Here is a 21,037-nt window from a genome sequence, read left to right on the forward strand (position 1 = left end):
ACACCCTCATCCACATTTACAATGCACACACACAGTGGTCCATCCGGGATCCTCATGAACATTTACAATGCGCATTCACAGTGGCCCATTCAGGCCCATTAATCTGCCTTTGTACAAGACTATTGCTACTATTGCACCTTCCGCACTGTATTTTACAATAGCTTGCACGGCATTTTTTTTTACAGTATTTGCACTGCTTTTGTTAGCTAACTGTTACTGTTTATAATTACTACTGCTGTTCATAATCTGGCACTTTACTTCTACAGTTAATACTTTATTGAACTTGTCATATTGTTTGCTATTTGCACTTTTGGTCAGAAGCTAACTGCATTTCATTGTCTCTGTATGCATACACTGCACAATGACAATAAAGTTGAATCTGAATCTGAATCTAAATGTTCTTTATTAAATATATATGCTAAAAAAAACCATCTGAAACAAGCCTAGCTAGCAATATCGCATGTTAGCATGCTAATTTTCACTTTTTTAACTATATGTACTATAATGTAAACCCTGCTGGGCAAAAAAAAAACAAACATCTTAAACCAGCCTAGCTAGCAATAGTGCATGCTAGTATGCTAAATGTTATTTATTAACTATACAATATAGGCCAGGGGTGTTCAATTAAAGTTTCAAGAGGTCCGTTCTCTAGATTTCCTTCCCAGCAAAGGTCCGGACAATGACTTACATGCTGTTAGTAGTCAGTATAGCTATGAAATGGCATAATGAATGCAAAAAAAAATTAAATAGTAGGCCTAATTGTAAATTTCCAAGTTGGCAGTAATAGTACTTTGTAAAAGAAGAAGAAGAAGAAAAGAAAAAAAAACACATCAAAGTCAAAATAGTCTTTAAAACTGGCCAAGGATTATCAAATCAAATAATGGAAACATTCTCATGAGAACTCCACTATGCTACTAGTAAAATTTTTGGATTTTTTCTTTGCTATTTATGTGAGAGATGATCTTTGAAAACTAATCTGAAAACTAATCTGTTTGTGAAAGGCTTGAAACGCTAGACGGAAAAAAACAGTTGAATTCACTTCACTTCATTCTTGTTTTCTGCAGTGTGTTTTACGAAAGATGCCAGTATCCATCTATATTGCTGCTCACTGTATTTCTCCGCTATGGTCTACCGTCGTTAAAATAACCAAGTCTGCAACTCTGCGTGCAGCGCACAAAAGTGTATAAAGTAAGCGTGTTCTGTAAAAGAGAAAAGTTTTTGAGGATACAGCGCTGAAAGATCAGTGCTATCTGTGCCCAAGCGCTTGCGCTGTACACAGCTCCGTTGTTTTGTCGCGCTGATCACTTGAAGTATAGAAACGGTGAGATGGGGCAGCAAATGTCAAGATGTCTCGCGGTCCGGGTGGAACCAAGCCGGGGTCCGGACCTGGACCATGGTCCGCTATTTGATGAACGCTGATGTAGCCTATACCCTGCTAAAAAACATCTTAAACTAGCAATAGCGCATGTTAGTATACTAAATGTTCTTTATTAACTACTGTCTATACAATGTTGGCTATACCCTGCTAAAAACATCTTAAACCAGCCTAGCTAGCAACAGCACATGTTAGTAATATACCCTGCTGTACAAAAAACAAAAACAAAAAAATCTAAAAACCAGCCTGAGCTGGTCAAAAAAGCTAAACTAGCTGCAAATTTGCAGCAAATTATTTTCACATGCAAATTACCTTTTGATTCACGCAAATGTTTGCCAGAAGTTTGCAGCTCTTTGCCGGTAGTGGTGAACCTTTGGCAAACCTTTGGCAGCAATGGACAGTTTGCGGCAAGTTTGCTGCTAAGCAAAATTATCCCATGTGTCCTTATAGCACACATACTTCACCCAGACGTCTATTTGATGTGTGTGATTACATTTGGAAGACATTTGTTTTTTATGTTGTTTGCTCATCTACAATGAGACGTTTGTCATTAAGTATGTCTCTGTCAGTTAGACATTCAGCAGATGTCTTTGAGACGTTTATGATTTAGAAGGTTTTATAAATCTCATCTTTTTAAAATGTTTAGCAGATGTTAATTAGATAGTGATCCTTTCCAGATGAAAAGTCTAAAACAGACATCTCGGAGATGTACGTGTGCTATCTGAGTTAGCTTCAACGCCAGCTTGACCAGCTGAAAATTGCCCTAAACCCTTTAAAACCAGCCAACAGACTGGCCTACCAGCTATAACCATTAAACCAGCATACACTGGCTTAAGTTGTTAGCTTTTTTTTTTTTTGTGTATGTGTGTCAGTGACCTTTGAGTAAAGCAACATACAGTATAACATAATTTTTGAATACCCGTCCTCAACCTTTACAAAAGCTCCACTCTTCACAACATTGGTAACCTAGATAGCACAGGTACATCTCTGAGATGTCTGTTTTAAAGCATTTCATCTGGAAAGCATCACATTCCAATTAACATCTGATAAACATCTTAAAAAGAGCCGATTTACATACATGCTAATAAACTTAAAATAAACTTCTCAAAGATGTTTTCCGAATAATTTTTTTAAACGTCTTTTAGACATATTGCAGATGAGCATATAACCTAAAAAAATACGTCTTCCAGATGTAAACACACATCAAATAGATGTCTGGGTGATGTATGTGTGCTATTAGGGAAGTCATAAAACTCCAACATAACAAAACTCTTCTAAATCCCAACATAACAGAATGCTAACAAGTGTGAAATGTTTCTCATCTTGCTCAAAAACTCATAAATTAACACATCATTTCAACATTTGCTCTGCCTATTCAGTCGCAATCAAAGCATGCTGGGAACTGGAAATTCCTTGTTTCAGCAACGCAACATTAACGTCAACAAAAATTAATTTAGTTCCAAAATGGATCAAGTAAACTTGGATTGCATGCTATGGAATGAAGTTATGACAAAATGATCCAAGAAGTGTGTAGCATTTGCTAATTTTATCTGTGAATTGAGCAAGCAGCAAAATATTTTTCTTTCTTTGAGTGAATGCTGACCACAAAGCTTTCATCCCTGACTGCCATCAACATTTTCTTTGCTTCCATTATCACAAACATTAATATGATTTTCTCTTTAGCCAGCCCTAAATTGGCCAAGGGCATCACAGATGGACCCAGGAACAAGCTCAGTCGTGTGTGTTCGGCCCTGACTCAACACGAACATTTCTACAAGAGGAGGGATTCTATTAGCAGGCTGTTGGTTTATAACCATCAACCGCTAATGAAGTAAATAACATTTCTGGATGGGGATGAAAGTGGAAAGCACAGACGTTTATTTGTCTTGATGGAAGAGCGGTACTTACGGAGTGTCTCAATGAGTACTCTACTTGTCTATGGGAGATGAGGAGTGAGGAATTGCGCGGGGGAACCCAGAGATTAGCATAAACGTGATCAAGCTGCGTTCTCTGAACTCTGTGGCTTCTGTCAGTCAAATGCACTCTCAGCTCACTTTTATATAAGTGTGTATATGCTAAAACGCACATGTAAAGACGCCTCAGGGTGGGCAACTGCTGCTAATTTCATTACGCCATGTTAAAGCTAGTCTCTAGTTTGTTATGACTGCAGGGGAAGAGGAACATCTGCTATGCTTCCAGGACTCAAACATCAATTCTCAGAACCTCTCTATTTCCACTCATGACAGGCAATACCCAGGGTTAAGAAAGGTCATTTCCAAAGACGGAATAGTTTGTGAAAAAATGAAAATACTGTCATTATTTACTTGCACTCTTATTGTTTGAAACACAAATGCTGTTTTTTTTTATGTGGAACACAAAATAGAACTTTTTGAAGAACCTTTACACAGCTGTTTCCATAAAATTACAGTTTCTTTTAATGACTATGTCTATCAAGCTTCAAAAACACTATAAAAATTAGCCATATGACACAATATTCAAAGTCTTCTGTAGCCGAACAAAAGTTTTGTGTGAGGAACAGACCAAAAGTTTTGTTGTTATTCTCTGATAATGTTTCCTACCACCGAAGCTCGCGTTTAGATCGTGTTTGCGTCCAAATTAAAAAATGGCATAATGACATCCTTGACGCCAAAACGCAATTGGTTCTTGTGTGTGTAGTACTCAAATGTGACCATTTTTTGGATTCTTTGCATCCAGATTCAAAGATGGTGTACCAACGTATTTGGTTCTCGTGTGTCTAGATTTTGGACGTGAAGATTATTAGTGAATAATGACTTACATTTCAGTCTGTTTCTTACACAACGAAACTATCGTATGGCTTTAGATGACTTGGAATATAGTGCACAAGTCATGGACTAAATTTTCGGTGTTTTTGTTTTTGTCCTCTTTGGAGCTTGAGAGCCATAATCACAATAAGGGCTGGGTAAAAATATCGATTTTCCAATGCATTGCGATCTTCATTTGAACGATCTCGATATTGATTATTAAATTCCAAGATCGATCTTACACTCAATGTGCCTAAACTCACATGATTAGCCACTGGCTAGTAAATATTCAGATTTCCAGTGATTGAGCAGTATAGTAGAGAAGAAGTTATTAGCACAGCGGTCCATTCACTGTGTGTTGAGAGTAAAAGTTTGGTTTATATCATTCTGTGTGTCCAAAGACGAGATCCACGGATCCATATGTCATTGAATAATGTCTCTTTTAATACCCTTTCTGTTTTTTACAGTTGTTGATTAAAAACAACATAAAAAGAAACATTTAATTTTCTCATTATATGCACTTACAGGCTAGTCTTAAAGAGACAGTTCCGATTAAGCACATGTTCTACATATCAGTGTAAATACTTGTAAATATTACAAGTTATGTAAGTAAACAATACAAATGTTACAAAAACATATTTGCAACATAATATATGCAATTTCAAGACTGAATTTTAACATTTTTCCAAAACTAAAATGTGACCAATTTGATGAAAAACTAATGATAAAATATAATTTGTAAAATGTATATTTTCAAATTGTACCTAGAAGGTTCCTTTATAATTAAGAGCATTAGCTGAGAGAGAATTTATTTTATATGTAAGCAAAATGGACATTGTAACGTATCCATATGAACTGATATCGGTTCGAATTAAATTGAGAGCTTGTGAATCGAAATCGAATCTGGAATTCTGTATCAATACCCAGCCCTAGTCACAATGAACTGTTATTGTATAGAGAGAGCTGGATGAAGATTCATAAAACATTCTCCTTGTGTTTTCCATGGAAAAATAGCAGCATAGGGATTTAAAAAGACAATGTTGAGGAAATAATAAAATAATTACATTTTTGGGGTGAATTATTTCTTTAAATAGAACCCAATTATTAACATTAAGTGTTGCAAAAATGAGCCCTGCCAGAACTGATGTCTTCATGATTATAGAGGCATGATTTCTTTTGATCAAACAAAAATGAGATATGGTTTATTACAGTCACGTCAAGTCAATTCTTGCTAATGTTATCTGACTGATGAAGTTACGTGATATTCACACAGCATCTTTTGATATGACAAAGCAAAAACTGAAGTATGTTGCCTGTCGACTATCATCCATAATGCCCTGTCAAGCAATCTTCAATCACTTCATGAGAACTCATCTGCTCTATGTATGTCCTTTTACCTCTTTTCCTGGATAGATCCTGAAGTCTTCTGGGTGAAATTGGACAGAGTTTAAACCCCAGACAGGGAGGCTCACCTAGGAACAAATCGAATGTAGGAACTCTCAAAGACGAGAAATTCGTAAGCATTCTCTGATCAGAGAAATGTACATTTGAGTCTCATAGTATGAAGGCTCCTTTATATTAAGTATGCAAAATGTGATATCCATGATAGGTTTTCCCATAAACCAATTACTGTTGCTAAAATATTTTGGAGATGATTTTTGTGTGAAGCGATTATTTTAATTTTTTAGGTGAATTTCACGAAACCTGTCTAGAGCACGTCTCCCCCCTCAAAAAATGAAATAAAACCTACCTTTAGGACCATAACAGAGGTATTATATATATAATTAAATGTGATGTAACTTTTTATGATGCCAGTTTTGTTTACAAGTGACGCAAATCCCACTACAGCTGTGAGGTGAGAAAATTCCTGTAAACAGCAACGATGTCATGTTCCAAAACCCATGAATAATTAACAGTAACTCAAACAAGCTGAGTACCTGCATCCAAACATTGCATCGCATGGATGTCTCTCAGGGTTTAAGGTGCTTCATCATCCTTTTGGATTTATGTGGATTTGGCAAGTTTTATAGTTATTTGGAGCTTGTTGTGTTAAGCATATTAGCTTGATGGTAAATTGCATTTGCTCGCTTGGTTGATTTCTGTCACGTTCTGGTGTTGTAGCAGTGGCAAACGTGGAACCTCTGAATACGGAATGCCATGGCTTGAGTTCTCGTTTAAGAATTTGCTGTAATGCTGACATCAAGCAAAACATGCTATCCTCTATATAAGGGCAAAATCTTACAACATGAAAGTACTTGCAACTTGTTCCTCATTAGTTACAAATGAACTACCCAGCAAGCTACATTCAAATTAGCTGCCTTTACTGACCCCAAGGGGCACAAAATGCCTATGGGTGTTGAATCATGGAAGCAAGACCATCTGCAAACATTACTTTACTTACAAAATAACTTTAAGGACAGCATTTGACACCTTTTCACCATTTCTTACAAAGACAAATGCCATTACAACAATATTGGCTTAACAATTGTTGTACCGTGTCTGCTTACTGACAATTTTCTGTTCATTAGTTTGTCCTTGATCTTTCCTGGTTTGATTCTTTGGCGTGTAATTACAGTGGCCTGAGAGAACCTTGTTGCCCCATTAACCTTAGAGCAGCACTGGAGTAAATTTGCTATGGTAAAATTTGTCCCATGTGTGGCCTATAGACCTGCTGAGCCTAGAGAATGCGCTGTAATGCAGGTAAGTGACTGCTAGCCGTAGTAGGATTCAGGGCCAGATCTCGGGTGGTGCTGGGGTGGGCTTTGGGCTTTTTATCCCATTTTCCCCCCTCTAGCGCAAACGAAGTAAAGGGTTGAATTGTATCGTCATAGTGCTAACCCAAACCCTAATGCGCAAACCACCGATGGAATATGGGGGGCATGTCACCTGATCTCATGTAAGTCCCAATGATACTTCAACAATTCTCAACCTTAAGCAAGTTATTTTATGTGAGCCTAGTCACCATAGCCTCCTTAACAACTCCAAATAACTTCTTGGCAATTTCCGGTTTGTTTGAAACCTACAAAGTAATGAAGATATAGAAGTATGAGTAGGAGCCAGGGTTCACGCACTTTTGACCAATTAATTTCCTGTAATTTTTAATCTTTATTAAATCACTCTACATTTCAGTCAGAGACCTTCGTAAAGTACTCATCGAAGGTTTCTGACCGAAACATTGTGCAATTTAATAAAAATTTGATATGCTATATATGTTATATGAAAGCTATATGATGGACTGAGTTGTAAAGTTTCATCATGGTCTATTTTTATCCGTCATACTTGTTTTTATTTCGTATGTACTAGGGCTACATTCAGGGGCGCAGCATCCATTATAATAGTATACACATGACATAGGATATATAAAAGATTTTTGACTCCCCAAGTGTGGTGTGAAACCAAAGAGTTCTGGGGAGAAATTTCTACCTGTCAATCAACTGCTGTACTAAAACAAGAATATTAAACTTTGCTTGTTACATGTGGCTTTAAAAGAAATAACCACCCAGTCTATTTATTTTTTATTTTTTAAAAAGCACACATGCACACGTTCACAAATCTTTTTTCAGTATGCCTGATATCACACGTTAAGCATGTTTGCGCTTAGATTAAATGCAAGTATAATTGGCAGAAACGATACACTTTATTTTTGTTTTATACTTTTTTGCACTTTATTATCATGACATAACACACTGACATGATGATTGATGTATGCAGTCGTGAAAGCCGAGACCCTCCACTAGAAATCTCAACACAAGTGGTCAAAAGAGATGCATACTGTATTACCAGGTGTAAATGGCAATGGCCCTGTCCACTTGTAATCGGATCGCCTAAAATAAATCTTAATACCAAGCAATAAACAGGGCATATGCACACAGTGGAAGAGTGAGAGATTAAGAGAGAGAGAGAGAGATTCAAAACTGATTCAGAATGATCCACCAATGAATCATTCAGACATATTTGTGAACCAGTTTGACCAGTTCTTTGGAAAGAACTGACTCGAGCAACATGATCGCACGGCACATTGACAAGATGCTTTAGAATGATCATGTACCCTGAAATCGACCCCATTCTGCTGAATTACTGACATGCGACTTCCCCCATCAAACATTTTTGCATCAATTTAAATGTTATAGCGTTTTCTTCTGGCACTACTGCAGTCGCACAGACACCAGGAAGTAATTATGTTCACATAATCAATGGTGAGCGTGATCCAGAGGGTGCATTTTCACTCTAAATTTACATTTTCACTGATGGTTAAATTGAGGGTTGGGGTTAGGGGGCTGAGTTAATAAAATATGCATTCCTGTAGCAGTTGTGTTACGTCATTTACAACTAAAAATTCAACTCACTTTTGGCATCACAGGTGCCCATACGTTCAACACTTCCACCTTCGGCCACTGGGGGCAGTGCTTCAAAATGTTGGTAAACAGACTATTTTTAGTTAAAAACTGAAGTATGTAAATTCTGCCACCAGCAGCACCAAATAGAATTGCAAAAATAAATGATTTCAAAACAGCTTTCCGAATATGGCCCTCCTCTGTTGTTGTTTAAACAGTCACATAGTCCCACCCCCAACTTACACCATTGGTTGAATAATGTTGTTGGGGCAGGTCTAAGCGGATCGCTCAAAACAAACACAGGAATTTTTATAGCGCCACAGAGACACAGTGTTTACAATTTTCGAGAAAATGAATCTATGAATGACTTACTTATAGTGTTCTCTGCATATTAAGCTGGGATAAAAGAAAGTATTTTAACACTGAAAAAGTTCTTATTTTGCTTCTACTGTCAATTTTGCCCATAAATTGGACATTACTAGGGCTTGCAAGCAAGTTTACCTCCAGAGCAATATTTAGCAGATAAAATATTTCATAATTAGAATACAAGTTCACTGTAGAGATTTCCATTACTTTTTAGATTTGACTAATTTCACTACCTTCTCCAGGCCTGGAAAAAACAATTTTGATGCAAGGGTACTGTGTCAGAAGGAGATAATATTGCGAAATATGGTCATTATGAGATGACAATAATAAAATATGATTATATCTGGCTCTGTGATCCGATACAAGAAGAAAACAGTGGTCCAAAGCTAGAATCTGTTCATTGTAAAAGAGTTTAGGTTAATTAAAAAGGTTCTTAAAAATCTTAAATTAATAACCAAGAAGGCCTGAGTATTTGATCTTATTGAAAAGCTATGAACGGGAAGCAAGGGTCAGCATACATTGGTTGTTTGTATGTGTTGACCTTGTAAGAAACTGAAAACCTTATGACCCAATAAGCGTGTAAAGGTGACATTCACAATAATACATTCACTTAGCTCACATATGAAAAGCGAGATTATGTCAGATCTCCATCTATAGCTGCACACTGCAACTTAATTGATGCTTGTGTCCTCTATTCAACTAAAAGTGTAATCCTATAGTGATTACAGAGGCAATCAGCCCACACAAAAAGGACTTGGAATAGGCACACAAGTGACCGAATGGAAATGAATGGGAAATTCAACAATGTAATAGAAACACAACACAATGTAGTAGCAAATGTGGAGTAAAACACACTCACAAATACATGCTTATATAAAGAAAACCAATGCACACAATTACATTGACAGGTTGGTGCAAAGAAACACACACATTCATGCCATAACTTTTTATTTGATTTGAAAGTACACACAGTAAACATACACAATGATTTGGCTCATGCTTGGGTTTGTAGTAGAGTGATTTATGAATGAAATGGCACACAAGTGAATGAAAAGCAAAAAAACAATGTTCACTACACAGAAGCAGGTTTATGACATCATAATGCACACATTCAGCCTCATTTCAAACTTTGCTTGCGCCTTTTCCTGTACGGTTACAGCATGGTGCGTGCTGCCTTCAGTCCACCAATGAGATTTCAACATTCAGATTGGAAAAGTACATCGTTATTATTGCTTCCCAGCAACCTGCACCAATAAATACCCTTTTTACACATACATTTATACTCACCACATATGTTTTCTCGGAGGCAGGCTACGATCTCTGTTGTAGGCTGTCACCCCTAGAGCCAGCTGCATTACAGTTATGTATTTCTGGTAATTCACCATGGCTTGGTTCAGCGCTTTTTTTAAAACACAAAAATCCGCACCAAAATACAAGCGCAGGTACTACTACTAATAATTTAAACTCTCCGCCTTCTCCGTCTACTCCCTGGCATCGGCTTCAACTGCGTCTTCCTTGTTGAGCATCACAGCGCCATTTCCAGCAGCCGTAGCAGCACCGAGAGGGAAACACTCCCGGGGAGGGAGCACGCCGCAGCCACCCATGACACCAAAAACAGTCTGCTCGTGTCGTATTAGGAATAGAAAGCTCGCCAGTCCATTCGTTATTAGTCACGAGATGGGCATTCTTTTTCCCGCCACTCATGCGTTCTGCCACTTCTGGTTAGAACGCGCGCGCGCTCTCTCTCTCTCTCTGCGGCTCGGCGTTCACGCGTTCGTGCGTGTGAGGTAGGAGAGTCTGTGCGTGTTTGTGTGTGTGGTTGGAGAAAGAGGGGAAGGAGGGGATTCGGGGCTGGAGGGGGGGTGTGATCTGTGTTAAATGACTTATCAAATAATTTGGAATAGCCTATCGCTTCTAGCTTTTACTATAATGGTCAAGTGTTAAACTGGTGTCAGTGTGGTTTGTTTGGGGTGTGTACTGTACTACGGGTTAGAGTTTTTTTAAACGGTTTCTATTTAAAAACAAATTTCTGTATGAAATCCAGGGGTAGTTCACCAAAAAAAAAAAAAAAAAAAAAAAAAAAATTTCCTCCAGTAACCGTTCAGACAGATGCGTTTTCGCGCTATAAAAGCAAAACGCACCACAACGAATAGAGCAGAACGCAAGTGTCTCGAGAAGCATTTTTATCAGTTGACTTTTTAACTTGACACAACGTCTAAAAATGCAGCGCTCCTGTGAGAGACCCTAAAAACACAATGAAACGTGACGCAGTTGTCAAAAGACATCCATCTAGCGAATGTTTATAAAAATCCACAAGTAAATCTGAATTATTTCCAATAGCTACAAATTTGCTTCCTCCAAGGAAGTTTCCCAATGTTAAACACAACTTTGTGTGGCCGCTCATGTGCTCAGCTCATGAATTCTATTATTCCAACATGAACCCACCAAAAGTACCCCAACCCCAAAAGGTGATATTTTACAGAATGTCCTGGCTGCTCTTTTCCATACAGTGGAAGTTATTATCTATATTTATTTATTTATTTATTTTAACAGAAGAGGAGCAGATACAAATTTTAATTGTAGAGCAAACTGAAATGTAAGTCATTATTAGCTGAAAGTGTGTCCTAAAATATATATATGATGACCTTCACAAAACTGTGTGAAGGTGCTTGAAGAATAGACCATCATAAATCTATAGTTTCCCCCAATATAATTGAAATGAAATGACCCATAGTGGTCAGAACTGTGTAGGGTTTTATAAGCCATGAAGGGCCATGCATTACAGTCATTTTTCCACAGTTAAGGGATGTTTCAAAGCACAAAATGAAGTGCCTAAATCCCCTTTACCACAGTAACCATAAAATCCTCTATCTGTGGCTTGCTGCTTTTATAAAATGGCAGCAATAGTAATGTGAATAAGGACAACACAATATAACACAATTCTGTATATATAAAGTAATAGGGGCTGCACGACTACTGATTTTCAAGTCAACTAGTCGAGCCCATTAGTAGAGTTGAATTTGAATCATCAACGTCAACCATTTTGTTATCTCCTCGTAAGTACCTTTTTATTAGAAATGTGCAACAAAAGGTAGGCATAAGTTGAGCTGTAACATAGCTAAAAGTTAACATGAGTGTCTGAAAATATTTTAGTGTATTCCACCAGCTGTATTTCCTACAGACGTGTTTTGTAAATCACGTGGAAAGCGACTAGTTCACTTCAGGCTGACAGTGTCGATTACATTAGTTATAGTCTAGTCGACTAGTCTATGCAACCCCTAATATATACTGACAATATACATATATTCCACCAAGTCTGCTGCATCCTCCACTATATAGCGCTAAGAAACAGCCCGCAAGTTTGCAGCATCTGCCACTTGTTTCTCCCCTGGCGGCGTTCGCGGGAGGGGTACATGGAAACACGTTCAGCGGGAGACAGAGGTATAAACACGGAGATGGTGCATAACAGCGAAAGCCATCCATGTGGTGCATCGTCATAAGCCTTGTTTATACTTTCGCATGGTACCGCAACAGCACCATCGTGAGCAAGCGGCTGCATCAAGTATAAACCAGGCTAAAGGGTAACACTGTTTCGCCTCCCCCACCCACTGTCAGATGGCTGGCAAGGGCCCTGTGGAACGGAGAACCCCAGGGCCTCACGGTACTTTAATACGGCCCTGTTTGTGAAACATTGCGATTCATGATTTCTGTTACAAATATATTAAAAACCTGTCCAGGAATTAAATGACCTTATAAATGAATGGCAGAACTGTAAATTCTGGTACACTAGAATTGACACAACACGTCGACATCTCATTCATGAGAGAAAAAAAACTTAACATAGAGTCAATGAAAGCATTTCTCAAATTAAGTAAATAGGCAAATGTAGAGGAATCTACGAGAAATGCAGGTTCATGTAATATCTCGAGAGTGGTCATGACACTGCAATATGCATCACCCACTCATAGAGCCAAGGCTACAAATTAACCAGAAAGAAAATAGCCTGCTTCATCTGATTTCTACGTAGGCCATTTAATTTGGGCAGATTCTATTTAGGGAATAATTTACTCTTCAGAAAGCCTAAAAATGGGCACTTGGTGCAGAGCTAATTTGCTGTGATTCCCATTTTCAGTTAACTAGGTTTTATTCTTGGACTCAGTGTTGATGCTTAGAATATCAAGACAGTTTTCCTTCTATCCAAGGATATTAGATCACCCAGTTCTTATGCAAATATATTTTTCAAATGTAATGTGAAAGGAGGATTGTGTTTTATACATGGAATTGCATAAAGAAGAATGAGGAAGCTGAAACAGAGAGAGTTTGTGCTGAATCTCGAGTATAATTATGACTGTGATGTCACTGGCGGTGTCAGCCCACTGACTCGTGCTCCAGTACTTCATTTCCAGTAATCAAAGGATAATTACAATCTTTTTTGTCCATGACATTCAGAAAATTGCATTCCATTAAAACAATGACACAAATGAAGACAAAGTATAAACAGATAATGGCAAAGAAATGTAGCTTCATTTGTTTCAAATTTGTGCTTTTGAGTAACTGAAAATTATAAAAGAGGTGTTGGGTGCACATTGGCATATGACAATGTCTTTCATCATGGTACTTGGGCTGGAATTTATGCTTAATTTGAAGCTTTTAAACTTTTATTATAAAACATCTTTGAACTAAGGTCGCAGAGCTCCAAGAATAATAATATAGCATTAAGGAAGCAAATGTAAAAAAAAATGAGGACTGACAATACATTTAAATGTAAATCTATGTAAACATTTGTCAGACGGACGTTTTTGTAGCGTCTCACTTTGGTTAAGTCACGTCATAAACATTAAACGTAGTTTAAACTTAGAAAAACTTGACTCTATTAAAAGGTTTTTTTGCGATTTCTTGGGATAAACTGGGTAATTTAAAATATTATTTTTAGTCATAATTCAAGTCATTATTTTTTTTACATTTATGAGCCTAAACAGAAATTAGACTTCTGTTTTGTTTACCCTTACAAAAATGGTTTTACTACAGTAACTATAGTTTATCCATAGCATTTAGTTAAACCATAGTTACCACAAAATTAACCATGGCTACTACAACAATATTACCGTTGTAAAACAATGGTTTTACCATTTAGGCCTATGTTGAATCCTTAAATAAGTTTGAGCGGAACATTTGTGGGTGCTCGTATTGTATCAGTCATTGACAGTCAATGACTTAACAGACATCGTTTGCGTATGAAGTTAACCCTGGAGACTGGTTTCAGACAGGCTTCCTAGGCAGCACTATTTCACATCGATTCTAGGATACCAGCATTCATTCAGTTCAACTGAATCACAAAGGTCTAATAATCTAGAACAAAATCAAGAGAGTTTTGTCGATAATCAAGCGTATATTTAATAACTACAATTCTACTTCTCGCTAAAATGGAATCAAAAGTTGGAAAAAAAAATACATTTATACACAAAATGCCTCTTCGGCCGCCATTTTATTTCTTCAGCTCAACCACTATGGATCCGCATGCACAGGATTGTGCGATTTGATGGCAGTGAAGGATACATCTATGCTGCCTTCAAAAACTGATCAGATGTAGGTATCTCACTTGACAGGATGTGATGCGAAAACTGGATTCAGACAGTTATACCACAAAATGTTCCATGATGTCTTGTGCACATACTGCATGTATGAACTCCCAATTTTTTTGATTGGACACTTGTTTTCTTAACTCATTTAATTTGATCTAGTTTAAAACCTTTGTTTTGTCACAATTATTACATGGTATTTATGTAGGTGGTCTTGCTTTGTTTGTCTCTGTCAAGGTACGTTAGCAGGAAGAAGGACCCAAGCGCAAGAATAAGTGAACGTAAATATATTTATTGAAACAACAGAAAAACAAGCAACACAAAACTCTCATGGGGAAGAGAAAACAAACCAAAACATAAACTAGAATAAAGACAAATAATGAGGACCGACCAGGAACAGGAACAAGACTGGAACAGGAACAAACAAACTCACTAACAAAACGATTCGACAAAGACAAGAGGAAAGAAGGCACAATATATAGAGGAACATACATGAGGGACAGGTGCAGACTAGAGCCTGACCGATATGGGATTTTTTAGACTGATACTGATTTTAGAGGGGGAAAATTCACTGATTACTGATATGGTGGCCGATATACAGTGCATCCGGAAAGTATTCACAGCGCATTCACTTTTTCCACATTTTGTTATGTTACAGCCTTATTCCAAAATTGATTAAATTCATTATTTTCCTCAAAATTCTACAAACAATACCCCATAATGACAACGTGAAAGAAGTTTGTTTGAAATCTTTGCAAATTTATTAAAAATAAAATACAAAACAAAATCACATGTACATAAGTATTCACAGCCTTTGCCATGACACTCAAAATTGAGCTCAGGTGCATCCTGTTTCCACTGATCATCCTTGAGATGTTTCTACAACTTGATTGGAGTCCACCTGTGGTAAATTCAGTTGATTGGACATGATTTGGAAAGGCACACACCTGTCTATATAAGGTCCCACAGTTAACAGTGCATGTCAGAGCACAAACCAAGCCATGAAGTCCAAGGAATTGTCTGTAGACCTTGAGACAGGATTGTATCAAGGCACAGATCTGGGGAAGGGTACAGAAAAATTTCTACAGCATTGAAGGTCCCAATGAGCACAGTGGCCTCCATCATCCATAAATGGAAGAAGTTTGGAACCACCAGAACTCTTCCTAGAGCTGGCCGCCCGGCCAAACTGAGTGATCGGGGAAGAAGGGCCTTAGTCAGGGAGGTGACCAAGAACCCAGTGGTCACTCTGACAGAGCTCCAGCATTTCTCTGTGGGGAGAGGAGAACCTTCCAGAAGAACAACCATCTCTGCAGCTCTCCACCAATCAGGCCTGTATGGTAGAGTGGCCAGACGGAAGCCACTCCTCAGTAAAAGGCACATGACAGCCCGCCTGGAGTTTGCCAAAAGGCACCTGAAGGACTCTCAGACCATGAGAAACAAAGATTGAACTCTTTGGCCTGAATGGTAAGCGTCATGCCTGGAGGAAACCAGGCACCGCTCATCACCTGGCCAATACCATCCCTACAGTGAAGCATGGTGGTGGCAGCATTATGCTGTGGGGATGTTTTTCAGCGGCAGGAACTGGGGGACTAATCAGGATCAAGGGAAAGATGAATGCAGCAATGTACAGAGACATCCTTGATGAAAACCTGCTCCAGAGTGCTCTGGACCTCAGACTGGGGCGAAGGTTCATCTTCCAACAGGACAACGACCCTAAGCAGACAGCCAAGATAACAAAGGAGTGGCTCCGTCACAACTCTGTGAATGTCCTTGAGCGGCCCAGCTAGAGCCCAGACTTGAACCCGATTGAACATCTCTGGAGAGATCTGAAAATGGCTGTGCACCGACGCTCCCTATCTAACCTGATTGAGATTGAGAGGTCCTGCAAAGAAGAATGGGAGAAACTGCCCAAAAATAGGTGTGCCAAGCTTGTAGCATCATACTCAAAAAGACTTGAGGCTGTAATTGGTGCCAAAGGTGCTTCAACAAAGTACTGAGCAAAGGCTGTGAATACTTATTTACATGTGTGTTTTTTAATTTTTTTAATTTTTAATTTTTTTATAAATTTGCAAAGATTTCAAACAAACTTCTTTCATGTTGTCATTATGGGGTATTGTTTGTAGAATTGAGGAAAATAATGAATTTAATCTATTTTGGAACATGGCTGTAACATAAAAATGTGGAAAAAGTGAATCGCTGTGAATACTTTCTGGATGCACTGTAGTTAATTTTTGAGCTGGAATGAAAACTATTCATTCTATGTGGATTGTGCACCAATTTTGCACCAATATGACTATGCAAAAGTACTCAGAAGGCTGCTTTCTTAAATTCAATATTTTTATCAAAGAATATTTGACATTATTATTATTATTATACATTGTCAACAAATTCTAGAAATGAACACTGAGAAAATAAAGAATAAATAAAAATACAATAAATAGCTAAATAAACATCAGTACTGTATGTTTAGTATCAGTCAATTGCTGACCATTAAAATAAAGAATAAATTCAAATAAAATAAATAGCTAAATAAACATCAGTACTGTTTAGTATTAATCAAATGCTGACTATTTTAATACTGCCAGTCAATTAGGGGCAGGTTGTAAAAAAAAAAAAAAAAAGCATTTGCACCTGCCGAGTCAACAGATAAAAAGTGGCAGCGATGTTAATCATGTTCTGCTATACAAGTTCAGGGGAAACTTTCAACAGTGAAAAACCAGACTTTTAAATATTACATTTTATAAATGCAACGACTGGAACTGTTTGGTTGAAGTGGGTACCAAACTGTGAATCTTGAACAAAACAGTGTGGTGAATACAAGTTTACACATTAGCTTCCACTCAACTGACAAGCAATGAAAGCAGCTACGTGGTTAGCTAGTTAGCTATAAGCTCATTGCCACGAAGAGTAAAATATAGACGTTGTTTATTTTACTTTCCAGCATTGCGTCTCACCAACTAGGTAACAACATAGTGTGAAATCAACACTCAACAGACACAATCTACAACTGCACCATTGTATGCTGAGCTGCAAAAAGATGCTCTGATGTTTAACTTTCAATCTGCTATGTTACTGACTGCACTGACAAACTATAGCTGGCTAACAGCAAACAGATGTGATAAACACGAGTGACATGGTTGTCAGGGACAGGGTTAATGTTATATTAGTTATATTGAAAATGGAAAATGATGGGGTCATTGTTCATGAACCTTCCAGTATGTATTTCACAAACTAGTTAGCAGCTTACCGAGAAGACACCGCTTAACTCCGCCCTGTCTGCAGAACCACCATCAGCTCAGCTCTGTAAACAATGGAGTTGGAGCACGCTCTGCTGGACAAACTACGTTATGACACCAATTCAAGCATTGTTTTCTGCAACAAAAAAAAGTTTTCATGTCTGCGCATATCGGTAAACATACAGCGATACTGATATATCGGTGAAAGGCTAATATTGGCCGACTGATAAATCGGTCGGGCAATAGTGCAGACAAACTGGCGGGCAGCCACGGACTCAGGTGTAGAGCTCCGTCTCTTTCGCCTATGAGTGATGGGAAGAGAGGCTGTAGCACCCACCATCGGTGAGGGGGCATCGCTGTCCTCGGGCTGGGATGAAGAGAGAGCCTTCCGAGACACAGGCTGAGATAAAATAATCCCACTTTAAAGCCAATTTTATGGTCTCGGAAAGACTCCCCTCTTCACCCCCAACAGGAATACAAGAATTGATGGGCTCAATCAGGCCTGCCACAAAGAGATCAATGAGGCATTCCTGGTTGAAGCCCAAACCCGAGGCCAATGCTAGAAATTCCAGTGAATACTCCCTCACTGGCTGGTTCCCCTGACGGAGACCAGAGAGCTTTTCGGCTTTGATAGCTCTTTGGCGAACCGGAGAATCAGAATTAAAAAAAATATCTTTTTTTTTGTGGTTGAATCATTCTGTAAAGGTACGTTAGCAGGAAGAAGGACCCAAGTGCAGGAATGAGTTAAAGTAAGTATATTTATTAAAACAACAGAAAAACAGACAACACAAAACTTTCCCAGGGTAGAGAAAACAAACCAAAACATAAACTAGAATAAAGACTAGGACTGATTGGGAACAGGAACAAGACTGGAATAGGAACAAACAAACTCACTAACAAACGATTCAACAAAGACAAGAGAAAAGAATGCACAATATATAGAGGAACACACATGAGGGACAGGTGCAGACAATCAACATGATGAGGACTAACATAAGCAGGCAGGTTAAGAGGAGCGCATGGCAGACAGAAAACACAACAGAGCCATATGCTCAAACACGAGACAGTAACAAACACATTAACAGACAACAGAAAGGAGAGGGCTGTCAGACCGACATCGTGACAGTCTAATGATAGTCGTAATAACAGTACTTGTTGGCGAAATCGTATGAGTTGGCTCGTATAAAAACATTCAACTTTTACTCCCATAGATAAAAATAAATGAACCTCCCATAGATAAAAAAAAACGAAGCAACAAATGATGTCAAAATTGTAAAGCATCTTATGAGTTGTCTCATATAAAAACATACAACCTTTACTACCATATAGAGAAAGAAAGAAACTACAATGTCGAAATCTTTAAAAAATCGTATGAGTTGGGTCTGTTGTGTACCACGGAAAATGTGTACCTGGAAAGAAACAAAACGTTGGGTTTTGAACGAGCGATCTTACTTTTCCCCCCAAAGTTTAACCCCTAACCCAAACCATAACCTAACCATAACTTTTGTGTACAATGGGAGAAAGAAAACATTGGGGTTTGGAATGAGACGAGGTTAGCAATTAAAGCTTACTAACATACAACATCATCTCTGTTGCATAAAAAATATGGAATGAGTAAGCATGTTTCATGTCTTAAAATAAAGTGTTGGATAGGAGGCTAGCTAAATTTTAATGCCTGTATTGTAGCTATTTGAAATTCTGTTTGTTAATTGGGAATAAAAATCAAAACCTTTCATATGAGTCATAAAATATCTCACAATTTCACCATCACGTACAAATTATTATGAGTTGTCCTAAGTTTGATCGTATCACTTTTGCCAAATTCCTCTGGACAATGTTTACACCTGTAATTTAGCACTGTTTACTTGTGATCAGTTTAACTGAAAAAGATGTGAATTCCAGAAAAAAATTATATTATTAAAGTTGTGGGATAGATGTTGTGCTTGGAAGAACAAATGCATTTTAAATCATACACCAACACAGCACTGAGGTTTGTTTGGTCTGTGCTGTTGATGATTAAAAGAACACACTGTTTTTGCAGTCTGATGGTCTAATGCATCTTGAGCATGGCACACTTTTACTGCAGAACCATAATTTCACACACATATACATCTCCCATTAATCCCCAGAGTCATACACTAGAACACACATACACACACCAGACAAGACCAATCAAGAGCCTGCCCTTCTTTTTCACACCTTTTTGTGATACGACTACATTCTGTAGGTCATTATATTGACTACATTTGCAAAGGACACAGTCTCTTTACCTCTATATAGGACACAAATTCAAACATTCAGAGTTCTATTTCTGGAAGCGCACCACTCTAACTTGGTCAAGGACCTTCTCTCCTCAACCCTAGCGTGTCGTTAACTACACCAGCGTGATATGCTGTGAGGAACATGCCCATTAAATAGGACAAGTTAGGAGTTGCCCTCCTTCTTGTGCCTTTGGTCTTCCACCAACAGAAAAATGTGGGTCCAGGATTGGGTTATAAGATTCAGAGCCAGTTCCCCAAGGAGGGAGAGGTGAACCAAAGCCGTAAGAACCCTCTCCAGCTGGGGCAGTGTGATTTATGACTTTTCACAAGCGCGCAAAGAGGAGAAATGAGGTAAAAAAGGAGGCGGTCCTTCAAATGTGAGCAGACTGCACCAGGAGAGAGAACACACTCTGAGACACAAGAGAGGGAGCTTCCAACATGTGCACATGGGAATGCACACAATATACCACCATAAGACGTAAATCAATACAAAAAGTAATTAATGTTAAAGTTATTAGCAAGGCTGTCAATCGATTAAAATTTTGAATCAAATTAATCCCAATTAATCACCTATATAAAGATTAGCTGAGAAATCCCCTCAAATAACAATACTTCAATAATGATTAAATAATTATTTATAGTTTTATTTAAATAATTATAAATAAAATATATATATTGTAAAAAAAAAAAATAGATAATAAAAATAAACAAATAAAAAAAGAATTGCTAAGACAATACAAAAATTGTCTTTAGAATTCAATATATTGTTTACTTCCATATTATTGAACATAAGCCAATCACTGGCCTACATTTACAGCAATCCATTTCACAACTGAATTCGTCAATTAGTCCGAGATTTATTATAAGGGCTTTTCTAAAGAAGCGTAAATGTACATCTACGCCAGACGGACGCTTTAGGAGCGTATCACTTTGGTTGCGTCATGTCATAAACAAATCATTTTTAGGTCGCTGTGTCGTTAAACATGAAACTTAGAAAAACATGTTATGAGATACATGCAATTGGAATTGCGTTCCATAAAGCTGTGTTTGAAAGCAAGGACATGTTCTCATCTTGTGCTGTCTGCTGGCAGTTTTCTTTGTTG

At 37.9% G+C, this 21,037-nt stretch overlaps 1 protein-coding gene across 10 annotated transcripts in view; it reads right to left on the minus strand.

Moving 5' to 3' along the window:
* The window catches only part of LOC127435738 (tight junction protein ZO-1-like), a 155,868-nt gene extending 145,225 nt beyond the window's left edge, over nucleotides 1–10,643 (minus strand). For all 10 annotated transcript variants that reach the window (XM_051689382.1, XM_051689376.1, XM_051689381.1 and 7 more), the window contains exon 1: nucleotides 10,146–10,643. In XM_051689382.1, the coding sequence (XP_051545342.1) occupies nucleotides 10,146–10,243 (98 nt within the window). In that variant the 5' untranslated portion in view covers nucleotides 10,244–10,643. The remainder of the gene's footprint in view (nucleotides 1–10,145) is intronic.
* Nucleotides 10,644–21,037: the final 10,394 nt, after the last annotated feature.

The sequence above is a fragment of the Myxocyprinus asiaticus genome, chromosome 46, assembly GCF_019703515.2.
Source record: "Myxocyprinus asiaticus isolate MX2 ecotype Aquarium Trade chromosome 46, UBuf_Myxa_2, whole genome shotgun sequence".
Lineage (NCBI taxonomy): Eukaryota > Metazoa > Chordata > Actinopteri > Cypriniformes > Catostomidae > Myxocyprinus > Myxocyprinus asiaticus.